Raw genomic sequence first — 22,170 nt, 5'->3', positions numbered from 1 at the left:
AAGCTGCTTGAACAAAGTGTATACACCTGTGGTACTCTCAGATTGCAGCGTGGTGCACTAAAAGATCTTCAGCTACAAGCAAAGGGTAAACTGCCAGTAGATAAAACTGTATTCAGACGGAAGGACAATACTTATATAATCCTGTGGGAAAGATAAGTTTCACTCATCACAACTTGGCACAGTGCAGATACACAACAAATGGAACGAAGGAAAGGAGTACACAAACCTGACGGAACATCTTCAGTGCAACAGGTCATTGTGAACAAACCACAGGAAATCTGTTACTACAAACAGCACATGAAAGGTGTTGATCACTTTGACCAAATGATCAAATACTGTATTTACATTTCACACGGAAATGTCACAAGTGGACGCAGAAAATCACATTCTACTTTCTGCAAATGGCTCTTTATAATGCTTTTGTGTTATACAGCTACTACTCAACTGATACAAAGAAACTCATTGCTCCAGTTCCACAAAGTAATAATTTGGTCACTGTTGAACTTTGAGTATAAGAATTGGCCTCTCCAAAATGACAACATCATACATGCTGGTAGTGGTGTACATGACGATGAGAGCAGAGCTACTGGCGATAACTTTGCATCCCCCAGACCATCAGGTGTGAGGCGACCACTCTTCCCTTCTTCACCTCAAAATGAAGAATCATCATCTGACTCGGAAGACAAGGTTCAGACAACTCCTAGTGGTGGTGCTGCTAGGAGAAGACCTCATATTTTGGGAAAATCTGAACAGAAACTTGAACCATTCCCTAATGCGCATCGAGAAAGGTCTGAAGTGTCATGTCTGCTACAAGTCTGGTAAAAGGAAGGACACCATCTACAAGTGCCAGTGGTGTGGTGTGGCATTGTGTGGTGCACCATGCTCTGGCTTGTACCATCACAAGAGGAGATACTGGGTGGATAAGCAATATATATAGATATATATATATATATTTATTTATTTATTACAAAGTTATTACAAATGCAGACATGCATTTACTCCTTCTTTACAAACTACTGCTGCCCAGCCTTGTTTCTTGCATATGCTGTGCATTTTTCACACTCACCTTGGCCCCCCCCCCCCCCTTCATCAAACTGAGATCTTAGATACCATATCAATCAATATCACCAATCTTAGATACTTTTATTGTAGTTCATAGAAGATATACACTTATACATTCAAGATTTGTTGATTGCATTAACTGTCTTTAGTATCTCTACCACTGGAATATTAATATATATACTTTATTACTTTGAAGGATTAGAAGGTATGGCTGGTGCTGCTGGACTGCAGAACCGTGCTGCTCTCCAGCAACAGTTACTGCAGCGAGGACTTGTTACAAAAGCTGCATACACCCCAGGGTACCAAGTCCTGCGGCCAGATGGCCACCTCCAGCAAAGGGGTGGGTTAGGTTCTTAATGTTAATAGTGTTATCTTTCTTTCTCTATACAGAAGACTGAATTGGTATTTTGAGACTATAATTATAAATTATATTAAAATATTTAATTCTTTGGTATTAAAAAGTCGAGTAGAGTAGAGGTAGAGTAGTGTGTTACATTGGAGCAGCAACAGTAATAGTAATGGTAGTAGCAGTAGCTGCAGCAGCAAAGGCTGAAGTATAAGTAGTAGATGATGTGGGTAATGGAAGTAAGAGGTAACCTCAAATCACCTGCCCAAAAAGGCTCGACAAGTGCATATGAGCCTTGTGCTACATCTAGAGCTAAATCCACAGCTAAACCCAGTCCTGACTCTGAAACTTGAAAAAAAGACTGAAACCATTTTGAAGCTGGTGGGAGAGGGGGTGGGGGGACTGGTTGATACTGGTTGATACCTGGTTGATGGGGTTCTGGGAGTTCTGCTCTCCAAGCCCAGCCCGAGGCCAGGCTTGACTTGTGAGAGTTTGGTCCACTAGGCTGTTGCTTGGAGCGGCCAGCAGGCCCACATACCCACATACCCACCACAGCCCCCAGGACTAGTGCAGGGCAAACCACACCTGCCTGGGAAGGAAGATGAGGCATGGCTGGAGCCAGAGTGGAGTCCATCACCACCTCCAATTCTGGGTCCCTATATCCCTCACAGGGCAGTCTTGGGGCTTCTACAAAGTCCCAAAGGCTGAAACTCTGCAAACCTATCCCATAATGCAGCAGCTGCCTAATAGGCCTCCACTTTGAAGGCAGGATTAGAATCTGTGGGGAACAAACTCCATAGAATTTGGGGTCATAAGAGGCATCCCAACAGGCAGCATGGCAAAGGCAGAAAGAATGATCATTGCCATGTAGCAAAGCTGACAAACAGCCTTCAAACTTGCATTAGGTGAAAGCGGTCTTGTTGGGCTGTCCTTTATGCATAACTGACCTTGCCAGGGCCTGGCAGTAATAAGCCAGACAGGTGCTCCAGGCACTGGGGATGCTTGTCAAAGAAAATGGGAACCAACAGCGGATCTCACTCCCTATGCTGCAAAATGACACCTGCTGCATGCAATATAAACAAAGCTCGTGCAAGTGCATTACACACAACTTAATGAACACTCCCAACCCAGGGCATAAACAGAGGTCAGAAGACCTCAGAAATACTTATGGTAAGGCACACCACTCCGGTAGCCTGGCCGTGAAAGTACGAACACCTAAACACACCAGAGAAAAATCTGAGAGTGTGATGGCAATGTTCATGAGCACTGCGATTGCAGTGTTCATAATCAACTGTGATGGCACATGGAGTTCAGTGCACAAAGAGTTAAGTCCACACAACAAAACCAGGCAGAAAACACACACAGGAAGCAAATACAATATGGCGCAATATACTAGCAGTAGAAGGCATATCCTTTTCTGTGGGGAGCATTGTTGGCTCCCTGAAGGTATCTATAATGATTAATTGCCATACTACTTGGAGGCATGAGTCGTAGAGTTCTTGTATGGGGGGCCAGAACCTGGTCCCCCTCCCAGAGAGGCAGAGAGAGCAATTGCCCATGAACACTACATGTAAAGTTTGTCATCTTGCCAACCAGCGAAGGCACCCAAAAAGTAGGCGAATCAAAACTGCCTGGTTGAAAAATGTGACCTATGCTTTCCAAATATCAAAAGAACTTCTCCATAAGGAAAACAAACTAGCAAAACTTCATCCAACTAACCCCCTGCTCCCCAACATTGGAGGGAGGGAGGGAGGAGCCGGCCCGGATGAACCAAGCCACCATCAGCCAGTTTTTGAATGATAAAAAGCCGCCGACTGGAGGGTGGTAGGGGGCCTCCAAGGCTCACCCAGAAACTGGTGTTTCATTAGATTCGTTGCTTTTTTTTTTTTTTATCTTGTATAGCAGAAAGTTCTCTTATAGACTGTAAGGTCTTCTATTCTCACTTTCCCATTTTTTTTAACAAATAGGGATTTCAGGATTTGTAATAATATTACTATTTATATGAATTATACGAACTAAGACTTCTTATTCTATACCAGTTCATTTTTTAATCATATTTCTAGAAGTTGATCTGTTAAGGTATAATTTTCCTAATGGTATTAACCCTTTCACATTTTTGTCTGTTGACAATTTTGGGTGTTTCCGCATATTGGGCCAAATGCAAATTGCCTAGTGATACTTACTTCAACTCGTACTGCGAAGTTACTATGCATGGTAAGGGGTGTTTAATTTGGTATCTTTTAAACCACTTGCTCTACATTAAAATATGACACCCCTGTGGTGTGCCAAAAATAAATTCTTACCAAAAACATTTTTTCTTCTTATATTATTATTGTTAAAATGCACTCTATGATTTTGGGAAACTAAAAAAAAAATTGTAAGTTACATTCGCCATGATGGAGCTGGGAAGTTGAGCAAATTATGGGCGCTGAGCAATGGCATGCTTGGGGTTACTTGACCCCAGCACCCTGTGGGGCGGCAGTTGCTGCGAATATAATGTTTCACAATTATTTTGATGTTTCTCATTCGTTTTTTCTCTGGGTTTTTGCTGTGATATCATTAAAAAATGTGCAATTTGTGGAACTTATATAGTTCAATGTGTGGAATATCACTATGCTCAAAATTATGGGGCTCATCTCATGTGCCACGTATATTATATTCTGTGATCGATCAAACAGAGTTTTTGCTGTTATACATTATATACACACACACATTGTATATACCTATCTACATATGTATTCACCATAATGAACCACTAAGCTGGTATGGTGAGACCAGACAATACCAGGATGCCACACACAGTCAGCAGACGACACCACCTCCCTCCCTCTCTCACCAAGATTACTCCTCTCACCATACAACACACATCTCTTATTCTCACCACAATCCTACTATTATCAGAATCCTGAGCACTAAATCCTGTAAATAAATAATTCCCTCAAGTTTATTTTGTAAAGGAATGTGAGAAGTCGTTTGAAGATTCTTAGATAGATGAAATAATGGCAATGTGCTGTGGCTAGTGCTGTGAACATCTTTAACAGCATTGATTCACTGATATCTGAACATTGTACACAGTCTTTATCACAGTCAGGCTCTTCTGTAGTACTATCAAGGCTAAATAATACAAGTTTCATATATAAGTTGACAATATTAGGCGATGCTGTGGTCATAAGCTGAACAGCAGTGCTGTTAACTCATGCTGCGAGTGCATGAGCGGAGGGTTCCCCAGAACTCCCTGCTCGTTAGCTCCACCCACCACCCCCCACAGGGTGGGGAAAGGAGCCAGCCTGGTTAGGTCAGGGCCATCACTCTTCAGTTTTTTGACTGGTGCAGTGCCAAGTGGTTGCGGTTGCTCTGGCTCCGTGTTCCTGTTTTTGTTTGTGGTTCACCCTTGATATGGTTGTATGAAACGGAGGTGTACATGTTGCCAGCAGTTTACGGTACTGGAGTAGTATGCGCCTAGCGCCCCCGTCAATAGGTGCTCCGTAGGTACTGCCCATGCGTCTCAGGATTATCTTTCCTGGGGCGTTTGGGAAACACTCCCCGTTAGAGGGCTTCCTCGCTTGTGGTTGTCCTCTCACCTTTGGGTGAGTCAGGGGTCTTTAGCTATCCGCCTTGCCCCAGGTAATGGTGTGTTTGTTTGCTGGTGGGTGCATTGCGGCTAGCACAGCATGCATTACTATCACGTGGTGGTTGATGTTTTTATCTGTGTTAGTTTGCTTGTGTGATTTTGGGGTTTGCTTTTGTTTTCATTTTGGCATTTTAGCCTGTTGTGGCAGTGGAAGTCTGCCTAGCTCCTTATTAGGCTTAGCCTAGGTTGTGGTGGTGGTCCTCTTCTTTTGCCCCCGAGATTTCACGACTGCTACTTGCAGTCAATTTGCCTGCTTTAGATAGGGTTTACTGGCTTAGCTGGCCCCAGTGCCTGGGCTTTCTGTAGGGTTTATTCCCTCTGCTGGCTCTGAAAAACCTGTGTGCTCGATTGTACCATGGTACTACTTCTGGGCTCACTCTCCCCTTGGATAACTTTGAATGTTGTTCATTACCCTTGCCTTGCCTCAGGGAGACGACCATTTGTCCTGCCTCCGTCATGATGCCTGGGGGTTGGGGACACCTCCGACACGGGGTCTGGCGGGACTTGTTCCCTGCTTCTGCTCCTCTTATTTATCCCTTTAGTGATATTTGAAATCAGGCAGCAGCCTTGTTGCATGATCAGTTCTCCTTATTGCAACAGGCCAGGTTGGTTGCCTGATTGAAGGCCTTGGAGCTGTCTGGCTGGGGTTTTGGGGACTCTGTGGGCGTTGGTCGTTTCGGCTTTGGTTCAATCCGTGCCTCCTCTTCTTTTCCAGGTGGGTGTGGTTTGCCCTGCTTCTGGCTCCCACACATCTGGTGGTCTTGGAGTTGGGGCGGGGTTTAGCTCAGGGCGGGGTTTAGCTCAGGGTGAGGCTCGGGTGGCTTTAGGGGCTACCCCTAATGATGTGGGCACGGAGGTGGTTGAGCCCCCTCTTTCCTGCCGAGACTTCTAAGGCGATCCAGCAGATTCCCTTTTTGTAAACCTCTCCCTTGGGCTCTGCCTTTCTGACTCTGCCCCTGGGCATTTGTCAATGGTCGCTTGCTCTTGTGCCCTTTGCTCAGGGGCTTCTTCAGCAATTCTGCAGGGGTGGGGAGTTTTCTAATCATCCTTCCCTTTTTGAGTGTGTTGGGAGTAGCTCCCCCCCCCACGCCCCACCCCCCACCTGGGTTCATTTTCGGCTGGGGCCTTTGGGTTCCTCGGATTTGTCCATTGGAAGGATTCTTTGTCTCAGATTTCCTTGTTTAAGTTTGGGAGGCTTTCAGTGCTTATCTCCTGCAGGACCCGGCTTATGCCTTGGTGCTGGATCCGGCTTCTTTTCAGTTCGGTTCCTCTTCCCATCTTGGTGGCATTCCGTGGTTCCAGAGTTTTCCTGGCTGGCAGACTATTCCTTTTCTCTCTGGACTTGGCGTGGCTTTTGTAACTGAACCCTTGAGTGACTGGAGGTTTCCACGGTGTTACTGGTGTTCTTGGGGGGGGGGATCTCTAGAGTTTCTCAATGAGTACTTCATCACATCTGTGCTTCCTTGTCATGTTGGTTGCGTGCCACTGCTTGCTCAAGTTTCCACTCATTCGGCTGCTTTGGCAGCAGATGCCTTCGGACTCACAGTCGTTTAGGCCTCTGTCTTGCATGGGGATGAGAGTGCAGGGTGGGGGGGCCCCTCAGTTAGGGTCTTGATCTCGGCTGCTTCTGCATGAACTTCCTTGCTAATGTTGTTTGAACAGATCCTCCGGGAGGTTGTTTTCTATGTATTCATCTCCTGGCTCTGTCATTGGCTTCTGCTCGTGCCCTGGCTCTTCAGTCTTCTTCTTTCTCTGTTGTTCCTGGAGGTCTGTGTTGCTTGGTTTCTATTGGCGGCTTCTGCTCGTTGCAGGTCTAGTATTGCATATATCTGCTATATTAGGTTTCAGATAGTGAGTACTGTACTTAGGTCGAGGATGGTTAGGTTTGGTTAGATTTTATTGGGAAAAAGGCACAAAACCTTTTCCAGTTTTTCATTAGTACCAAATTGTACTTTCTAATTGTTCATTACATCAATATATGATTGGTGGTCCACATGGCTTCTGTAAATACCAGTAGTACCTAAACTGGAAGGTGGGCTGATCTGCAACGTTTCCATTCAATATATTGAGAATTATTCATACATGAAACCTACAACACTTACGTATGTTTATAAAAACTGAGCATATTATCATTATTGGGAGGTGTAGACCTGTTAGAAGTATGTTCATCCTTTATATAATTAAGTATTCCTGGTAGAAAATACCATGTGTATTGGCATCAAATTTTGAAGACTTGTGAACAGTAATATAATTAAGATTCCTAATGCTATTTAGAAAGAAAAATGTTTTCACATGACCAGATGCTAGGGGATAATTCCAATAGTCTAAATGGCAAACAATATTCTACATAGATTTTGGAGTTGAGCCAATCATATTTTAAAATTTTCCTTGTTAGAATGGTTAAAAAAATTTCACTTTGTTTTGAATGTCTATGTCTGAGAACTATATCATATAGTATGTAAATTCTTTTCATCATAGCCTAAATAGTTTCAAAGATTAAATTTTCCTATATTTTGTCATAATTGCAATTAAGTAAATTGATGTCATCCTCTGCTAAATATCACAGAATCTAGTTTTAGGAAAAACTTGAAAAATTATAGAATTTACTATAAATTTTCTACCTTCTGGCCACAGTGGTCATATTTCAAATTGGGTCTAGAAATTGAACAGTGATGTTTGTCATAAAGGAATCCCACACCTTAGCTGGATGGATAAGAAGAGAGACAATATAAATAGGAAGTTGTTAAGAGTGAGAAGGGGTATAGATGCAAGTGACAGGAGTGATGCAGCCTCATGTTTAAGGCAATGGGGGTGTATGAGAGAGGGACAACAGAAAAATGTCACCAGAATGCATCACAATCCATTTTGATTAGAGTCAAGTCCTTAACAGACAGGGATGACTGGTTGACGATTTTCGACTGTTTGCATTCTCTTCACCCAGGCTTAAGATAAACTGGAAGAGGAGAAAGCTCTAAGCCTGCAAACAAGAATCAGAAGTCATCTTCTGTCCTGATCTGTGTATAAAAAACAAACGTGTGGTGATCAGACAGACGAGCAAAAAGAAGTGTGGTTGTGGATATAAGAGAGAAAAATGCAATATGGTGATAAAAAGGCTGCAGTTATGCAAGAATTATGAGAGCAAGAAGACTGAGTGCTAAGGACTGAGTTTCAGGTCAAGTGCTAAGGACTTGACCTGAAAATGGACCTGGCAAGGAGTGATATATAAAGCAGTGCAGCAAAAAAGGAAGTATAGGAATTGCAGATCCACAGACAGGATGAGTATGTGTCACAGACTATAAGGCTGTTAAAGATATCATGTAACTTCATTCTAACAAATTTTATGGGGAAGACCTGCTTCATTCTAGCTGGGATGCCATCTGGCGGCCCTCGGCACACTCCCCCAACTTTCAGTTTTATGTTCAGTCACTCTACTGCATATACAAGTTTTTATTTTATGTGCATTATGATTGAATTAACATGCAAATCTAATTTTGATTACAGAAAAAATAGCAAAAATAAATTATATATTTTTTTAATATATGTACAAATCAAATATAAATTTTTTAATGTACTGTGTCAAATTGTTATTTACCTTAATTATTCAATCAATAATTTATTTATAAATGGCTGTACATATATAAAAAACTTAGTATAAAAAACTCTTTATCACTATGATTATAATAGAGTATATAATTAATAGTCTGGCATACAGACTTTCAAGAAATTTTTTGTTTATACAAGGACAAGTAATGATTTCCTAACATATTATTATAATTATCCAATATAATATGGTTTTGAACAAATGGAAAAGAAAAAGCAATGAATAGTAGTCGTAATAATTTTAACGCCATAATTAGATGCATTATGAAAAACAGGAGAGAAATGACCATTAGCATAAAGACATCTGCCTTTTATTGCAATATATTTTTGATTATAAAGCTTAAATTTAAGACATTTAAAAAATATTGCTAAAAATTTGCAATTACATATATTTGGAAAGAAAGAATGTCAATAAGATATGCACAGTTTCAAAGGTGACTTACATTGCTTTAAATTAATCTAATATTAATTTGTATAATTTTGCTCAGCCTCTGGTATTTTACATAAAGAGATTGAGAGGCTAGTCTGGATGTAACTCACTCTTAACACACAGCTCATGTAACATGGATCTGTTATCCCTGGTCATGTTATTTTATTCTATTCTGTAGATCTGCTACACCATTATACATCCATTATCATTATCCCAAAACCCATTTTCATGGTGTAGAGAGGCATTAGCCTGGATTAAAAAGGTTGAAGAGTATAGTAAAAAAAAAAAAAGTTATTGATATTAAATAATAACATGTTCAAAATAAGTTATCCATTATATCATTCACGCATAGACAAATCCTACAACACTCGAGCAATTATCCACGATAACAGTACACTGCTTTATAAGACAAGGTACAAGTTAATTCTTGGGAATTACCATATTTTACCATATTCTTTGCATATAAATACTGTTCATTCACTCCCTTAAATCCTGCCTTATTGCTTGTCATATGCTGTTTTGTCCACAAGCTCTCCTGGCTTCCATACACTTGCTGAACATAGCCAACACCCTTTTTCCTGGCCTTCTTCTCTTAACTTTCAATAGACCAAACCATCTCAGTATTATCAACTCAATCTTGCAGCTTATTGACTTTTGTACTCGGTATTTCAATTATATTGTCCTTCCCTATTTTATTTATTTTAACACGTGCTTCTTAGATTGTCCATTTTGGCTTCTCTAGCTCTTGATTTTTCATGTTCGTACCACACCAAATCTCTGTTATGCATGGCATTGACACCACTACTCCTTCATGCATCTATTCCTATTCCAAATCTTCCAATAACAAACATTTATACATTGTGCCCCTCCATGACCCCATCCACCACCACAGCAAAAATGTGTCCACCAAGCCAGAATGGCCAGAAGTGTCAGCAAAACATAAACACACCTTCCCTGATTAGGCATAGGCCAACTAGAAATTCTACCTCCCAGGGTAAGAACTAAGCACCCTAGTGAAGATCAACAATATTAAGGTTTTGTAAATGAAATCACATGGCATTCTGAACAAGGAGGTAAAGCTACAGGAAAGAGTGGAGAAACTACAGCATCATAACACAGTAACTCAAGGGAAAATTGATGAGTGCAATTGTGGAGACAAAGAAAATAGTGGTAAGGCTCAGTCACAACTAAGCAACAGAAGGTTCAGGGAGGAGTGATTCAAGTTAAAAAAAAAAAAAAAAGAAACTTCTGTACAGTACTTGAATGAATTTGAAGAACCCAAAAGGGTTGTGGCAGGAGTTAGTGTTTTTTTTTTCATTTAGGGATTTTAAAGACAGGGAAATAGACTGAGTAATGAAGAACCACCATGGGAGTGAAGAAACTGAGAGAACCAATGAGAGGCTCTAACAGCAACAGTATAATTGGTGTTTACCCAAATAAGGCAGACATCAAAAGATTGATGTCGGTAACTAATTTTTTGTGCTTAAATACTGAGTAGATGAAGAGAGAGCAGGCCAGACAAAGAAATAGGATAAGGAATGTACAAGATTACAGATTATGGGACTACAGGAAGGCAAGATCAATAGGCAGTACACCATGGAAAACTTCAGAAAACTGGACACAGATGGAGGTGCTAAAGAGGGGTAGAAATGAGTACACCAGAATTAGGAGAGCAGCAGAACACAAACTTGTTGGTCATAGTCAACAAATTATCATAGATAAAAACAAATATTTAAGTTTGTGATCTGGCTAAGATGAAGGGATGGGGGAAGGTTCTCACAGAAAGCCAACATTAGATAGCATTAGTCACTAAGTAAGAAGGAGAATTACTCCTAATTGAGCTAGATGCAACACAGGCAAACACTATGGCTGCTATTGGCATCTGCTGGGTACTTTGTAATGCATTAACTTTCAGATACATCTTACAGCTTTATTTGGCCCAGAAAGTTATGAAAACATTACCTAGCTGATGATATTTTCTGATAATTGACCAACACAATTCCTCACTTTTGCAGGGATATTCCTGTGTGTACTTTAAACCTCTGGCCCACTAAGTGTTAATCATTTGTAGTCTTACTTAGGCAGTAGATGAGTGTTTGAATCGTATGTTGGCATCAGTGCAGTACACATTCAGTGTGCTTAACATCATCATCTGCATTGTTAAATTTTATTTCCTCACATATTGACATTAGGGTAATTAATATTTGCCATTATTTATTGCTCCTGGAATTAAAAGTATTTCTTTTTGTCTTACAATAAAGTACAGTAATGCTATTTCAACTGTTGTAAATTATCATGTTAAAGATTGTATTTCAAGAATCTGAGAGTATTGTATTTGCAGAAATTTTAATTATTTTTTTCATTTTGGTATCGTAATATCCCGAGTTTAAATTGTAGACATAGTATAAAGTCATCACATGTAAATTAAATAATGCTTTCCATTTGCAAAATGCAGAGCACTTGTTGTGTGGGTGTAGGATCGTCACATGAGGTAACATTTTGTAGTGGTCTCTCACCTTTATGATTACCCAATATCAAATTAAGATGGATTTTTAGCAGCAGTATTGTGTTTATAAAGTTAACAATAACATTTACAGACATGAATCAAAAATAATATTTCCCAAGGGCAGTAGTAAAATGAATAATGAATATAGAAAATGGTACATTTGAGGAAAAAAAGTGAAAGCAAGGATGACATTGATTTGTACATAATAGAGACAGAGGTATTTTTGAAAAAAATGATGGGCTTGAAGTAGTCTAAAGAATTCTTTATATACTATGCAGGCGATGAGTCACAATAATGTGGCTAAATTATGTTGACCAGACCACACTGAAACGTCGTCGTCCCTTCACCTAGTGTGTGGTTTGGTCTTTATATACTAGCCCTTAAACTAGAAAATCTATATCTGCTTCATTTACAAATTTCCTGAACATTTAGTTGCTCTATTGATTTTCACTTTTTGTGGAAGCATTCTCTTAGATAAAAAAAATGGTGGTAGTGATATACTGTAATAATCAAATGAGGAAGGTGAAGGGTGAGTCACCATATTCCTTTCATTTTGACAGCAGATGTCCCGGTATCTTTGCCGGGTCTTGGTTTGGGTTATAATCCAGCACTAACGGCAGGTAACTTTTATACAACAATTTCTGTTTGCACTGCTTTCCTCTATCAGCAACAGCAGCATGTACATGCCACTCATCACATCAGTTAATAACAGCAATTTCCAAAAAGTACAGGTAATCAAGATTTTAAATACTGTAGTTTTAATGTAAAGATGATTGTGTATCACTTTGGTGAAATTTGTGTATTATAATAAAAAGTGATGAGAACACTTGGTTCTAGACCTTTGGAATTTGCTGCTCATAAAATTACTCCATGCCCTTACTAATAATTTAATTTGCAAAATCTTGTTTTGTAGAGTGGTAGGAAAGTCAAAGCTTTATTTTATTTCACTTAACATATTCCTTTTAAATTAATTATACATTTAGTAGGTGTAAGTATTTATATTTTGAAGTGGTGTAGAGTGACCTGATTAGAGGAGAACTTGTCATGCTCTTGATTTGTCAAATTCATTCCTTGTATTACATGTAAATAGTATTGAAGGAATTGTGGATTTTCTCCAATTGCTAAAGATAAAAGATCTTGAGATACACACAATAGAAAGAAGGTATTTCAATTACTTTCTCAAAATGAAAGGATTATTGTTGTTGAAAAGAAGGTGAGGTGTGTCAGTATAATTGGAGATTTTTAGAACCTAAGGTTAAAACACTTGTGAAGCATTTGAAAATATTAATTATGAAAATTAGTGATAAGAAAAAGGATTACAATATATACTCACTGAGATTTTTGTCTCATGGAGGCTTGTCAATCTCTGCAGTCAGGTTACTCTCAGAAATGTAACACTAATATGTTTAAATATTATGAGGTAAGTTATTTGATGAAATTTACATAAATAATTACATTGTGCTTTTTATATAAGGTAGTGTTGCTTGGTGTAACACAGTAACTTGCAACACCTGTTCACTTTAGGTGTTGTTACCTAATGCTTTGCTTATTTGTATACTCTACTTATTTTGATAATTACTTATTTTTATACTACTGTACAGTCAACTCCTGCATGGTCATGACCTGCACTCTGAATATATATTGTCAATCATTCAAATAATAAATGTGGTTAAAATGTTAATCGCTGCAGGTTTGCATGGCAGTGCAATTTATTTGTTAATAGTTTGCTTATGTCTGTTTAAAAATGTGTTAAATTAGGTTAAACTACATGTTAATATAAAATTTAAACTAAACAGTTTTAGGTGTGGAAAAGCTAAGGAACCCATTTTCCAAATCATTTAGATGATTTTTATTATGAGAGTAATATTTTATTTTGTCAGAATGGATTTTGGATATCTCTTTAAATGATGGTTTAATTTGGATATGCAAAACAGTAATCATAGAAAGATCTATACCCAAAGGAACAACTGTTCATTACAATGTCAGTGTACCTAATTACAAAATAGTTTTGTGAGTAATATGAAATGCACCTTTGTAAATAACTGACCACTTCGTTGTTCCCTCAATATTTGGGATTAACAGAGGACTGCAAAGTCACCAGACTTTTCTTGATCTTTGTCTTACTGTAACTGAACTTTGCAAATAGTCTTGCCAGTGGAAAGTATTCTTAATCCAACACCAGAGCAACAAATCATTATAATACAAAAGATCAGAAACAAACCGTTTATTGGGGTTACCAGGAGAGCTGTCTTTCTGCTAGATATTATTTACTCAACTTGACCACCACTAGGTTGCAAGCATCAGCTTACTCAATATAGATTATGGTACCGGCTGTCCCAACTACCCTAAAAAACTCTGGTTGGGTGTACTATCAAGGGTTGGAAAGGAAGCATTAGTGGAAGCTCTGAAAGGAGTGTTTCATACTCGGTTGCCCATTTCTGAGCCTAAACACCCGATTGGTTGCCCCTTTAAGCCAACGAGCTCCTTGTAGGAGAAGCCATCCCATGAATAATATTCAACACACCTCAAATGTGAATCACTAGGAGGACTAAATCCTAAGAAACCAGAACCAGGTTCTGGCCAGAGTTCAGTGCACATAGGAAGAGAACAAGAAGAATCCTCATGATTGAGATGGCACTGCTGAAGTACTTACTGTCTAAATGTAGGCAGAATGTTGTGCCATTGGCAGAGTAACGTACAAAAGTAAAATCCAAACTCCTACAACTCTGGGGACATTATGTGAGGAAATGTCAATGCCAAAGATCAGTACCCTTGACCATTGTGATGACGGTGGTTGCATCAGTGAATAGCTCAAGATATGGAGGAGCTCTCTGCGAGGAGCTGACTTTGGAAAATTTTGAAAAGATAAATGCCAGAGTAGAGACCTCAAAGCAGACTCCACAGTGCGAATCCACAAAAGGCAGAGACAAGTACCCAACGACTGTAAATGGTATAGGTTCTTCAGCCCCACACAGCCCAAAGGGTAAATTATGCTGGTGAAATTTAGTCAACCCAGGAGATGGTCAGCCTTCCTTATGGTACAGGCGACACTTGCCAAGGATTAGTTGATAATGGGTAGAAAGCCGGCCTACCTTTGGGAGAGATAGAAGTATGCCGACTTGACTTGGTCTTCTATGTCAATCTCATTCAATAAAAGTGCTGTGCAAAAGGGAACCTGGCCTTCAGGAGTTTCACCAAGAACATGAACCGGCACAGTAGCTGAAGCTTTAATGGCGCCTCTTGTTACAAAGGACTGAATCATCAGTGCAATTTTGTCACATCAAAACAAAAAGGAACCCAAGAGTTGCTTGGAACCTTTTCTAGTGCCTTAGTGTTGTAATATAGTGGGAAATTCCACACTGCATTCTTGGTTCTTGCCTGGTATCTTAGACGGTCTACATCCTCTAATGATTTACTGTATACATTTATGTCACTGATCTAGTGACATAAAGTTTCAAGTGACATGATGTGGGTGTATGCATAAACTACAATGCATACAGTATTTGTTATTCATTTATATTCTAGAACAATAATTTTTTAATATTTTGACCCAAACTAAAGAATTTTAATGCAAAATAACTTAACCAAAATTACAGATTAGAGGAGTACAGTATAAACAGTTTACCTATCACCGAGTTGGGTCCTGAAAGGGTCAGACCGTCTACCGGCAGGCAAGGGGTGGGACACTGAGAGTCTTAACACATTTAGAATCATCAGGATTAGTGAAGTTTTTAATCTATGATAAGCATAAGTTGCTAGCAGTTTTAGTCATTAGTTAATATTGTTTTGCTAAACAAAATTTTTCTTAAGCTACATAAGTATCTGACAGTAGTTATTTTTAACATTGTTATTTTGTAGATAGTGTACAGTCTATGATCTGGTTCATTACAAGCAAGCCTCTCTCTTGCTAACTTTAACTTGTATTTATCTACCTCCTCACAAGATGTTTCTCCTCCAAAAGCAGCAAGCATGGGAATGATGGGTGGCCTGGGAATGATGGGTGGGAATCCTCTGTCCACTCAGAGTATGATGCAGTCACTCATGGCCATGCGAAATCCTGGCTTGGATATGAGTAACCCAGTGCTTGCTCAACTTATGATGCAGCAGGTAAGGCCTCAAGCTGCAAGTTTATGTTTATAATGGTTGATTATGATTGTTAAATGCATAAAAAAGTTATTCCATACAGTAATTTTTAAATTCAGTGCAACCTCTTAAATCCTAGCTTCCATATAACGAACACCTGTATACAACATCTCAAATTTTCCTAATGTATCGGATCCATAATGCAAAACTAATTTGTATATATATTATCATTATTGAGAAAGCCTGATGAACACTTAATTTACAGCAGATTGTTTTACTATTAGTATTTAATATTTTGAAAAAATACATTTTCTTTTATAAATATATTACTCGGCTGTAATATATATTGTTGCCTGTGCTGGTGCAGTGTTAACCTTCACTCCCCAAGTATTTATATGCATTTTCTTTTGGTATTAAATTATTTGACAGTTGAAAAATGTCTGCCAGCATGAGTAGCAGTGGCCTCTTCTATTCATATTTAACCTTGTTTGTACTGGGGATTCCAGCTCGGGAGTACTTTTGTTAGTGGCTTTCCAGTGATGGAATCATGGCATATTGTACAGTATACAACATGTACAGAAGGAGGTAAAGATAGATACATGTATTTTTAAGAATAATTCATATTAAAATAGCGTACTGTATTAGGATCCTGTGGATGGCATCGTTGGTCACCTGCGACTTAACCGTGGCTAGTTATTGTTATTACTTTCTTACAGGCCATGAGTATGTCGCAGACAGGTGCCCCACAGGTACAAAAGCTGATGGGAATGTATCCAGGTGTGAGTATTTCAAACATTTTTTGTTGTGTATATTTACAGATTTTTTAATTGATTCTACTTATGTTGTTTTATAATTGTACTATCTTGTACACTTCTCTCACTTAACCCTTGTACTATGCATAGCATCTTAACCCTTAAAGTGTGATTATCATCATAAATGATTCATGGGGTAATGCGATTATCATCATACGTTGATTTAAACAACAGTATTATTGTCTGGGCTTTACATGAATGGTGCTAATATGGATTTTATAGCTCTATAAGGATGTAGTGGAGCATTCCTTTACACATGAAAAAATCTTGCTATTATTTCATGATTGCTTACCATGTAAATGCAGTTATTTTCACAAATGTTATGTCAATTTAGTGATCATCATGGTATAAAATTACATGATATGTATACTGATTATGTCCATAGGGGTTTAATGTGCTTGTAATGAAGTATACCAGGTCAACCAATCATATTTGAAAATAATAAAGGAACAACAGAAAGGCCTATTGTCTCATATGAGGCAGCTCCTATTTATATGGTTGATGTGAATATGAAGTACTTTGTATGGGTCAATAGGCCTTCTGTAGTTTCCTTAGTTCTGATTGCTACATTCATTCATTCATTCATATGAATGCACAAACATCCAAGGTCAACATTGAGTGTGTCTGGCAGCAGTGTCTTTTGCTAACAGTGAGCTCTTGCATTTACAGACGGGGCTAGGCCTCCACACACACACAAATTGTCCAGTGCGCAAAATTGGCTACAATGTAGATATTTAGTTTGTCCACTTGTCCATACATTTTGCATTAAAATTAATCGTTCAATGAGTTTTTCTGGGGAAAGCCCCTTCAGCTCCCCGGAGCTTATCCAGGCTGATATAGATATATTAGACATTAGCATCAGTCAGTGGGAATGGAGTTCTTAGGCCTACTGGGGACACGAGCCTGAACCTGGCCCCCTCAGAGAGGCGCAAGGAGCAATGGCGTATAGAATTGCACGTGTGATTTGGAGCATTCTGTGTCTGCCATTGACTGGGTTAGGCACCCAGAAAGGTAAGCATCCCAGAACAAACCCCTATTCTCGTCGAAACTACTACTGAAATTCAAACGAATGGACAGAACTCACCAAAGACAAACGAATATTACGTCACTATGTGCTGCGCCACTGTTTACACAGCTCCCCCCTTCCCGGGAGGGAAAAGGGGGAGCCCCAGACCCCTCATGCCTGCTACCCACACTCTAGTTCTCAGCTGATGTTGTTTAAGGCTTGGTCGTGTGACTCCAGCTCCTGACTTTGTATTCGCCTAGTTGTGCTTGCTGGGGTTGAACTCTGCTCTTTCGACTTGCCTCTCAACAATCAATCAATCAACTGTTACTAAGTACTAATTTTTTTCACACACACACTTCCCAGGAAGCAGCCCATAACAGCTGTCTAACTTTTACTGCTATTTACTTTTACTTTGCCTATTTACTGCTAGGTAACAGGAGCATCAGGGTAAAAGAAACTGCCCATTTTGTTTTCTCGCCGGCGCCGACAATCGAACCCGGGCCACAGGCTTACGTGTTCAGCGTGCTGTCCACACAGCCACTGGCGTCCTGTGTTTGTGTTTGCTGTGCTGTGCCTTATGTCCTGTGCTGTCTTCAGGGTGGTGCGTGAGCTGGGAGAAAATTCACAGGTGCTCAGGCTGCATGTGCTTAGGGTTACCTTCCCTAAGTGCCCTGTAAGTACCGCCCTTGGGACTTGGGGTTATCTTCCACAAGTCACCTAGTGGAAGATATCTCACCTGACTGTGTGCTACCTGGTCAATGTTCCTGGGCCTAGTTGGGCCTATTTCGCTTTGGGTCGGCAGTTGCAGCTAGTTGTCTTGACTTTGCATTGAGGAGCAAGTGCCGACCGCCTCCTGGGTAAGTCCCTCTTGTTTTTCGTCTTTTGGTAAGTAGCTTCGGGGAGCCGAAGGGGCTTCCCGAAGCGTTGAATGTAATGAAACACCATTTTCTGGGTGAGACCTGGAGGCTCCCCGGCATACCTCTCTCCCTCCTTCCGGTCGGTGGTTTTTTGCATGTTTTGACATCCAACCTCAGAACTGGGGTGTGGGTAGCCGGCATCAGGGGCTAGGGCTCCCCCTCCCGGGGAGGGGGGAGCTGCGCAAACGGTGGCGCGGCAAGTGGTGACATTCATGCTCGTTAATCTTTGGGGAGTTCTGTCCACTCATTTGACTTTCAGTAATAGTTTCAACCAGAATAGAAGTTTGTTTTGGGATACTTACCTTTCTGGGTGCCTGATCCGGTCGATGGCAGACACAGAATGCTCCAAATCACATGTGCAATTCTATTGGCCATTGTTCCTCGTGCCTCTCTGAGGGGGAGGCCAGGTTCTGGCTCGTGGTTCCCGGTAAGCCTAAGAACTCCATTCACACTGATGCCAAAGTCTAATATATCCTTATCAGCCTGGATAAGCTCCGGGGAGCCTCCGGGTCTCGCCCAGAAAATGGCGCTTCATTTATTCAATGCTGGTTTTTTTCACATAGGCAGATATTCATCTAAATGTATTTTTGCATGCTAGGTGTTAAGATGTTCAACCCATGGTTTTGTGTTCCATCCTATGAAGTTTTTAGGTATTTTTTTAATACAGATTAATATTTATTTTCACATGAATGCATTATATCAAAACATTGACATAGAAGCCACAACTTCTTGGAATACCAAGAATGAGCTCTGAACTTTTTGCTCCATAACTGCAATGTTATATATTTTGTTGATATTCTTTTTTTTAATGTGGGTTTGTTATGATGATACACTCAATAAAATACTGTACTGTATATTCAGTACTGTACTGTATTGCATAGTATTTATGTCAAATAAAATTGGGTTTTGCCACTATGGAAAACCCAATTTCATTTTACATAATTTTGCAAGTAAATTTTTACATAATTTAGTATAGGCATTTTCATGGTTGTAGAGCATTTGAATTCTGAAGAGATGTTAAAATAGGTCAATCATGCAACACAATTGGAGAGAAGAAGCAAAGGCTGTGATCACTATATACAAACTATCAATGGAATGGACAAGATAGATAAGGACAGCATCTCTATTTTCAGTCAAAATTTAACAATAGGTTATCAGTGTATGCTTTAAACAAAAATGAATATAAATAAATGTTAGTAATCATTCTGTTTTTGGAAAGGGTGGTAAATAAGTGAAATGCACTGAAAGAAGCAGGTTTGATACTGAACTCAAGCATCAGGGAATTTGAAAAAAAACACACAAGTACAAAAGGCTAGGAGGTGGGGCATGAAGAGCTTAACTTCACTCCCCTATAGCACTGATAGGTTTGGTGCTCATCTCTACTACATTGATTCTTTTTACAAACAACCCTACACCCATTTTCCACACACCTACCCATTCAAATCCCAGCTGCTACTAACCAACTGTTTGCCCACACCCATCGTATGTTCGCACCACCCACCATTTGCTCAAAAGTGAAGACACTAAGCAGCTAAGTAAAAATTAGTAGTTTAAAACTTTTAGAACAAACTTTGATGGCAGTATTAATAAAGGGATAGAGCCGCAAGAATGGGTGACAGAACTGCATCCTCATATTGCAGTTATGGAGACAAAACTAACAAATAGAGGATGTAATATTCCCAAAAGTACAGTATACCAGGTAGTAAGAAAATAAAAGATAAAGAGGGGGAAACTGATGCAACAACATTAGCACTTTGAGGAGATAGAGATTCTGGAGGTAACCAATCAGCAGGATTTCATACTAAGTGAGTAAGAGTGAGTAACATGAAGATAGTGGTAGGTGTTATTGACAGCTCTCCATTAACTACAGGAAGGTCAAGGGAGGAATATGATTAATGCAATGAAACATATCTGAAGATGATAGAAGAGGCAGCCGCCATGGCATGGAGAGCAACAGCAAATATCCTAATATGTTAGAATTTTAATCACAGAGAAATAAACTGAGCAACAAAGGATGAGGGATGAAAGGAGTGGGAGAGATAAAACATGGAGAAGAAAATTTGTGGGCACTACATACAAACACTTACCGTGGCAGCATATCATAGAGCCGACAAGAGAAAGAAGTGATGTTACCAGTTACTCTTGACCTGGTGTTTACCCAAAAGGAAAATGTAGAGAACTTGAAACTTGAGGTACTATTAGGAGCCAGTGGCCATTGCATTATTGTGTTTGTATTATAGAACTGAAAGAGAGTGTTGCAACAGGTTAGAAAACACGAGAGAATACAAAATAGGGGGACTCGCCTGTTGATGATTCAGAGGATCAATGTCCCAGACAGGAACACTTGAAGAATGACAAAAGAAGTGTGTGAAGAACTCAACAAGAGGTTCCAGGAGGTCTACAAACCAGAACCAGATTGGTGTCCATGGGGAGGTCACAATTGTTGACTTCAAACAACATTAGATAGAATTGAAGTTAATGCAGAAGAGGTAAAAAGACTCCTGGAGGAACTGGATGTAGCAAAAGCAGTAGAACCAGATCAGATATCACCATGGCTACTAAAGGAAGCTACAGGGATTTTGTGTCACCCACTAACTATACTGTTCAACAGTACAGTACTATAGAGACAGGAGAGCTGCTAGAAATCTGGAAAAAGGCATATTAAATTCTAATATTCCAGAAAGGGACAGACATAAAGCACTGAACTATAGACCATTTTTGTTACAGTACCATGCTTTCCATGCAAGATGCCGCTAAAAGTAATCAGAAAAAAAGATTGTAGAACATTTAGGGAGTAAATTTTGTAACAGAGGCACAACACTGCTTCAGAGAGGGAAAATCATGCTTAAGAAACTTGATTGAGTTCTTTGACAGGGCCACCAAAATAAGACAAGAGAAGGAAGGAAGGAAGGATGGGGTAGACTGCATGTTCAAAGACTGCCAGACATGACAGCTTTCGATAAAGTTACTCACAAACTACTAATGCAAAATAAAGGCATTGGAAGTACTTCATGGACAGGAAACAAAGGGTCATGGTCAGAAAGGATATATCAGGCTAGAGGCATTGAAAATGGAGTTCCACAGGGCTCTGTACTAGGACCATTGCTCTAATTAATTTATGTAAATTAATCCCCTATCCTAAGAGGAAAAGACATGGCAGTAGACGTAATCCCAACAGTTACACTGGAAGCTTAAGCTCATGGGATATCAACAGCATATTGGAAGTTAGCGGACATAAGAACATCATTTAAGAATCTAAACAAGAGGCTTTCAGATCCATACACATTATTTATGTGAGATCAATACTCAAATGCTCAACATCCAACATAGAACTCACTCTTTGTGAAGCACAAAAAGAAACCTTAGGAGGTTGAGAGGTTTGCAATAGGATTAGTACCAGAGTTAAGTGTCCTCAGCTATGAGGACAGGATGAGGGGAACTTGCCCTCACAGCCTTAGAGGAGGGTAAAAACAAAAGCAATATGATCACTAAATACAAGATCCTGAGGGGAATAGCCAAAGTGGACAAAGGAACCCTATTTAAATTAAAAAGGTGTAGGACAAGGGATATAAGTAGAAACTGGACACTCAATTAAGTTAGAGATGCAAGGAAGTTCTTGTTCCCTGTATGGATGGTTGGGTGTGGGATGAGGTTGTTGAAGCTAATTACATCCACAACTTCTAAGAAAAATATGATAAAAATGTTAACTTGAGAGGTAATTGTTTTGTCAGGTTTAAATGGCTATATGGTGTGGCATCAAGAGCCCCAACTCCACCC

The 22,170-nt window shown here is 39.7% G+C and overlaps 1 protein-coding gene across 18 annotated transcripts in view; it reads left to right on the top strand.

Moving 5' to 3' along the window:
• Positions 1-22,170, top strand: part of LOC123770661 (protein strawberry notch) — a 125,918-nt gene that overhangs the window by 34,660 nt on the left and 69,088 nt on the right. For 7 of the 18 annotated variants that reach the window (XM_069305791.1, XM_069305786.1, XM_045762721.2 and 4 more), the window contains 4 exons: positions 1,259-1,402; positions 12,136-12,195; positions 15,537-15,682; positions 16,375-16,437. In XM_069305791.1, the coding sequence (XP_069161892.1) occupies positions 1,259-1,402; positions 12,136-12,195; positions 15,537-15,682; positions 16,375-16,437 (413 nt within the window). The remainder of the gene's footprint in view (positions 1-1,258; positions 1,403-12,135; positions 12,196-15,536; positions 15,683-16,374; positions 16,438-22,170) is intronic. The other 11 variants (XM_069305793.1, XM_069305785.1, XM_069305790.1 and 8 more) reach the window with 5 other exon arrangements.

Source organism: Procambarus clarkii, chromosome 56 (assembly GCF_040958095.1).
Source record: "Procambarus clarkii isolate CNS0578487 chromosome 56, FALCON_Pclarkii_2.0, whole genome shotgun sequence".
Classification (NCBI taxonomy): domain Eukaryota; kingdom Metazoa; phylum Arthropoda; class Malacostraca; order Decapoda; family Cambaridae; genus Procambarus; species Procambarus clarkii.
Note: the sequence above shows the minus strand (reverse complement) of the source record. Positions and strands in the feature narration are given on the sequence as shown.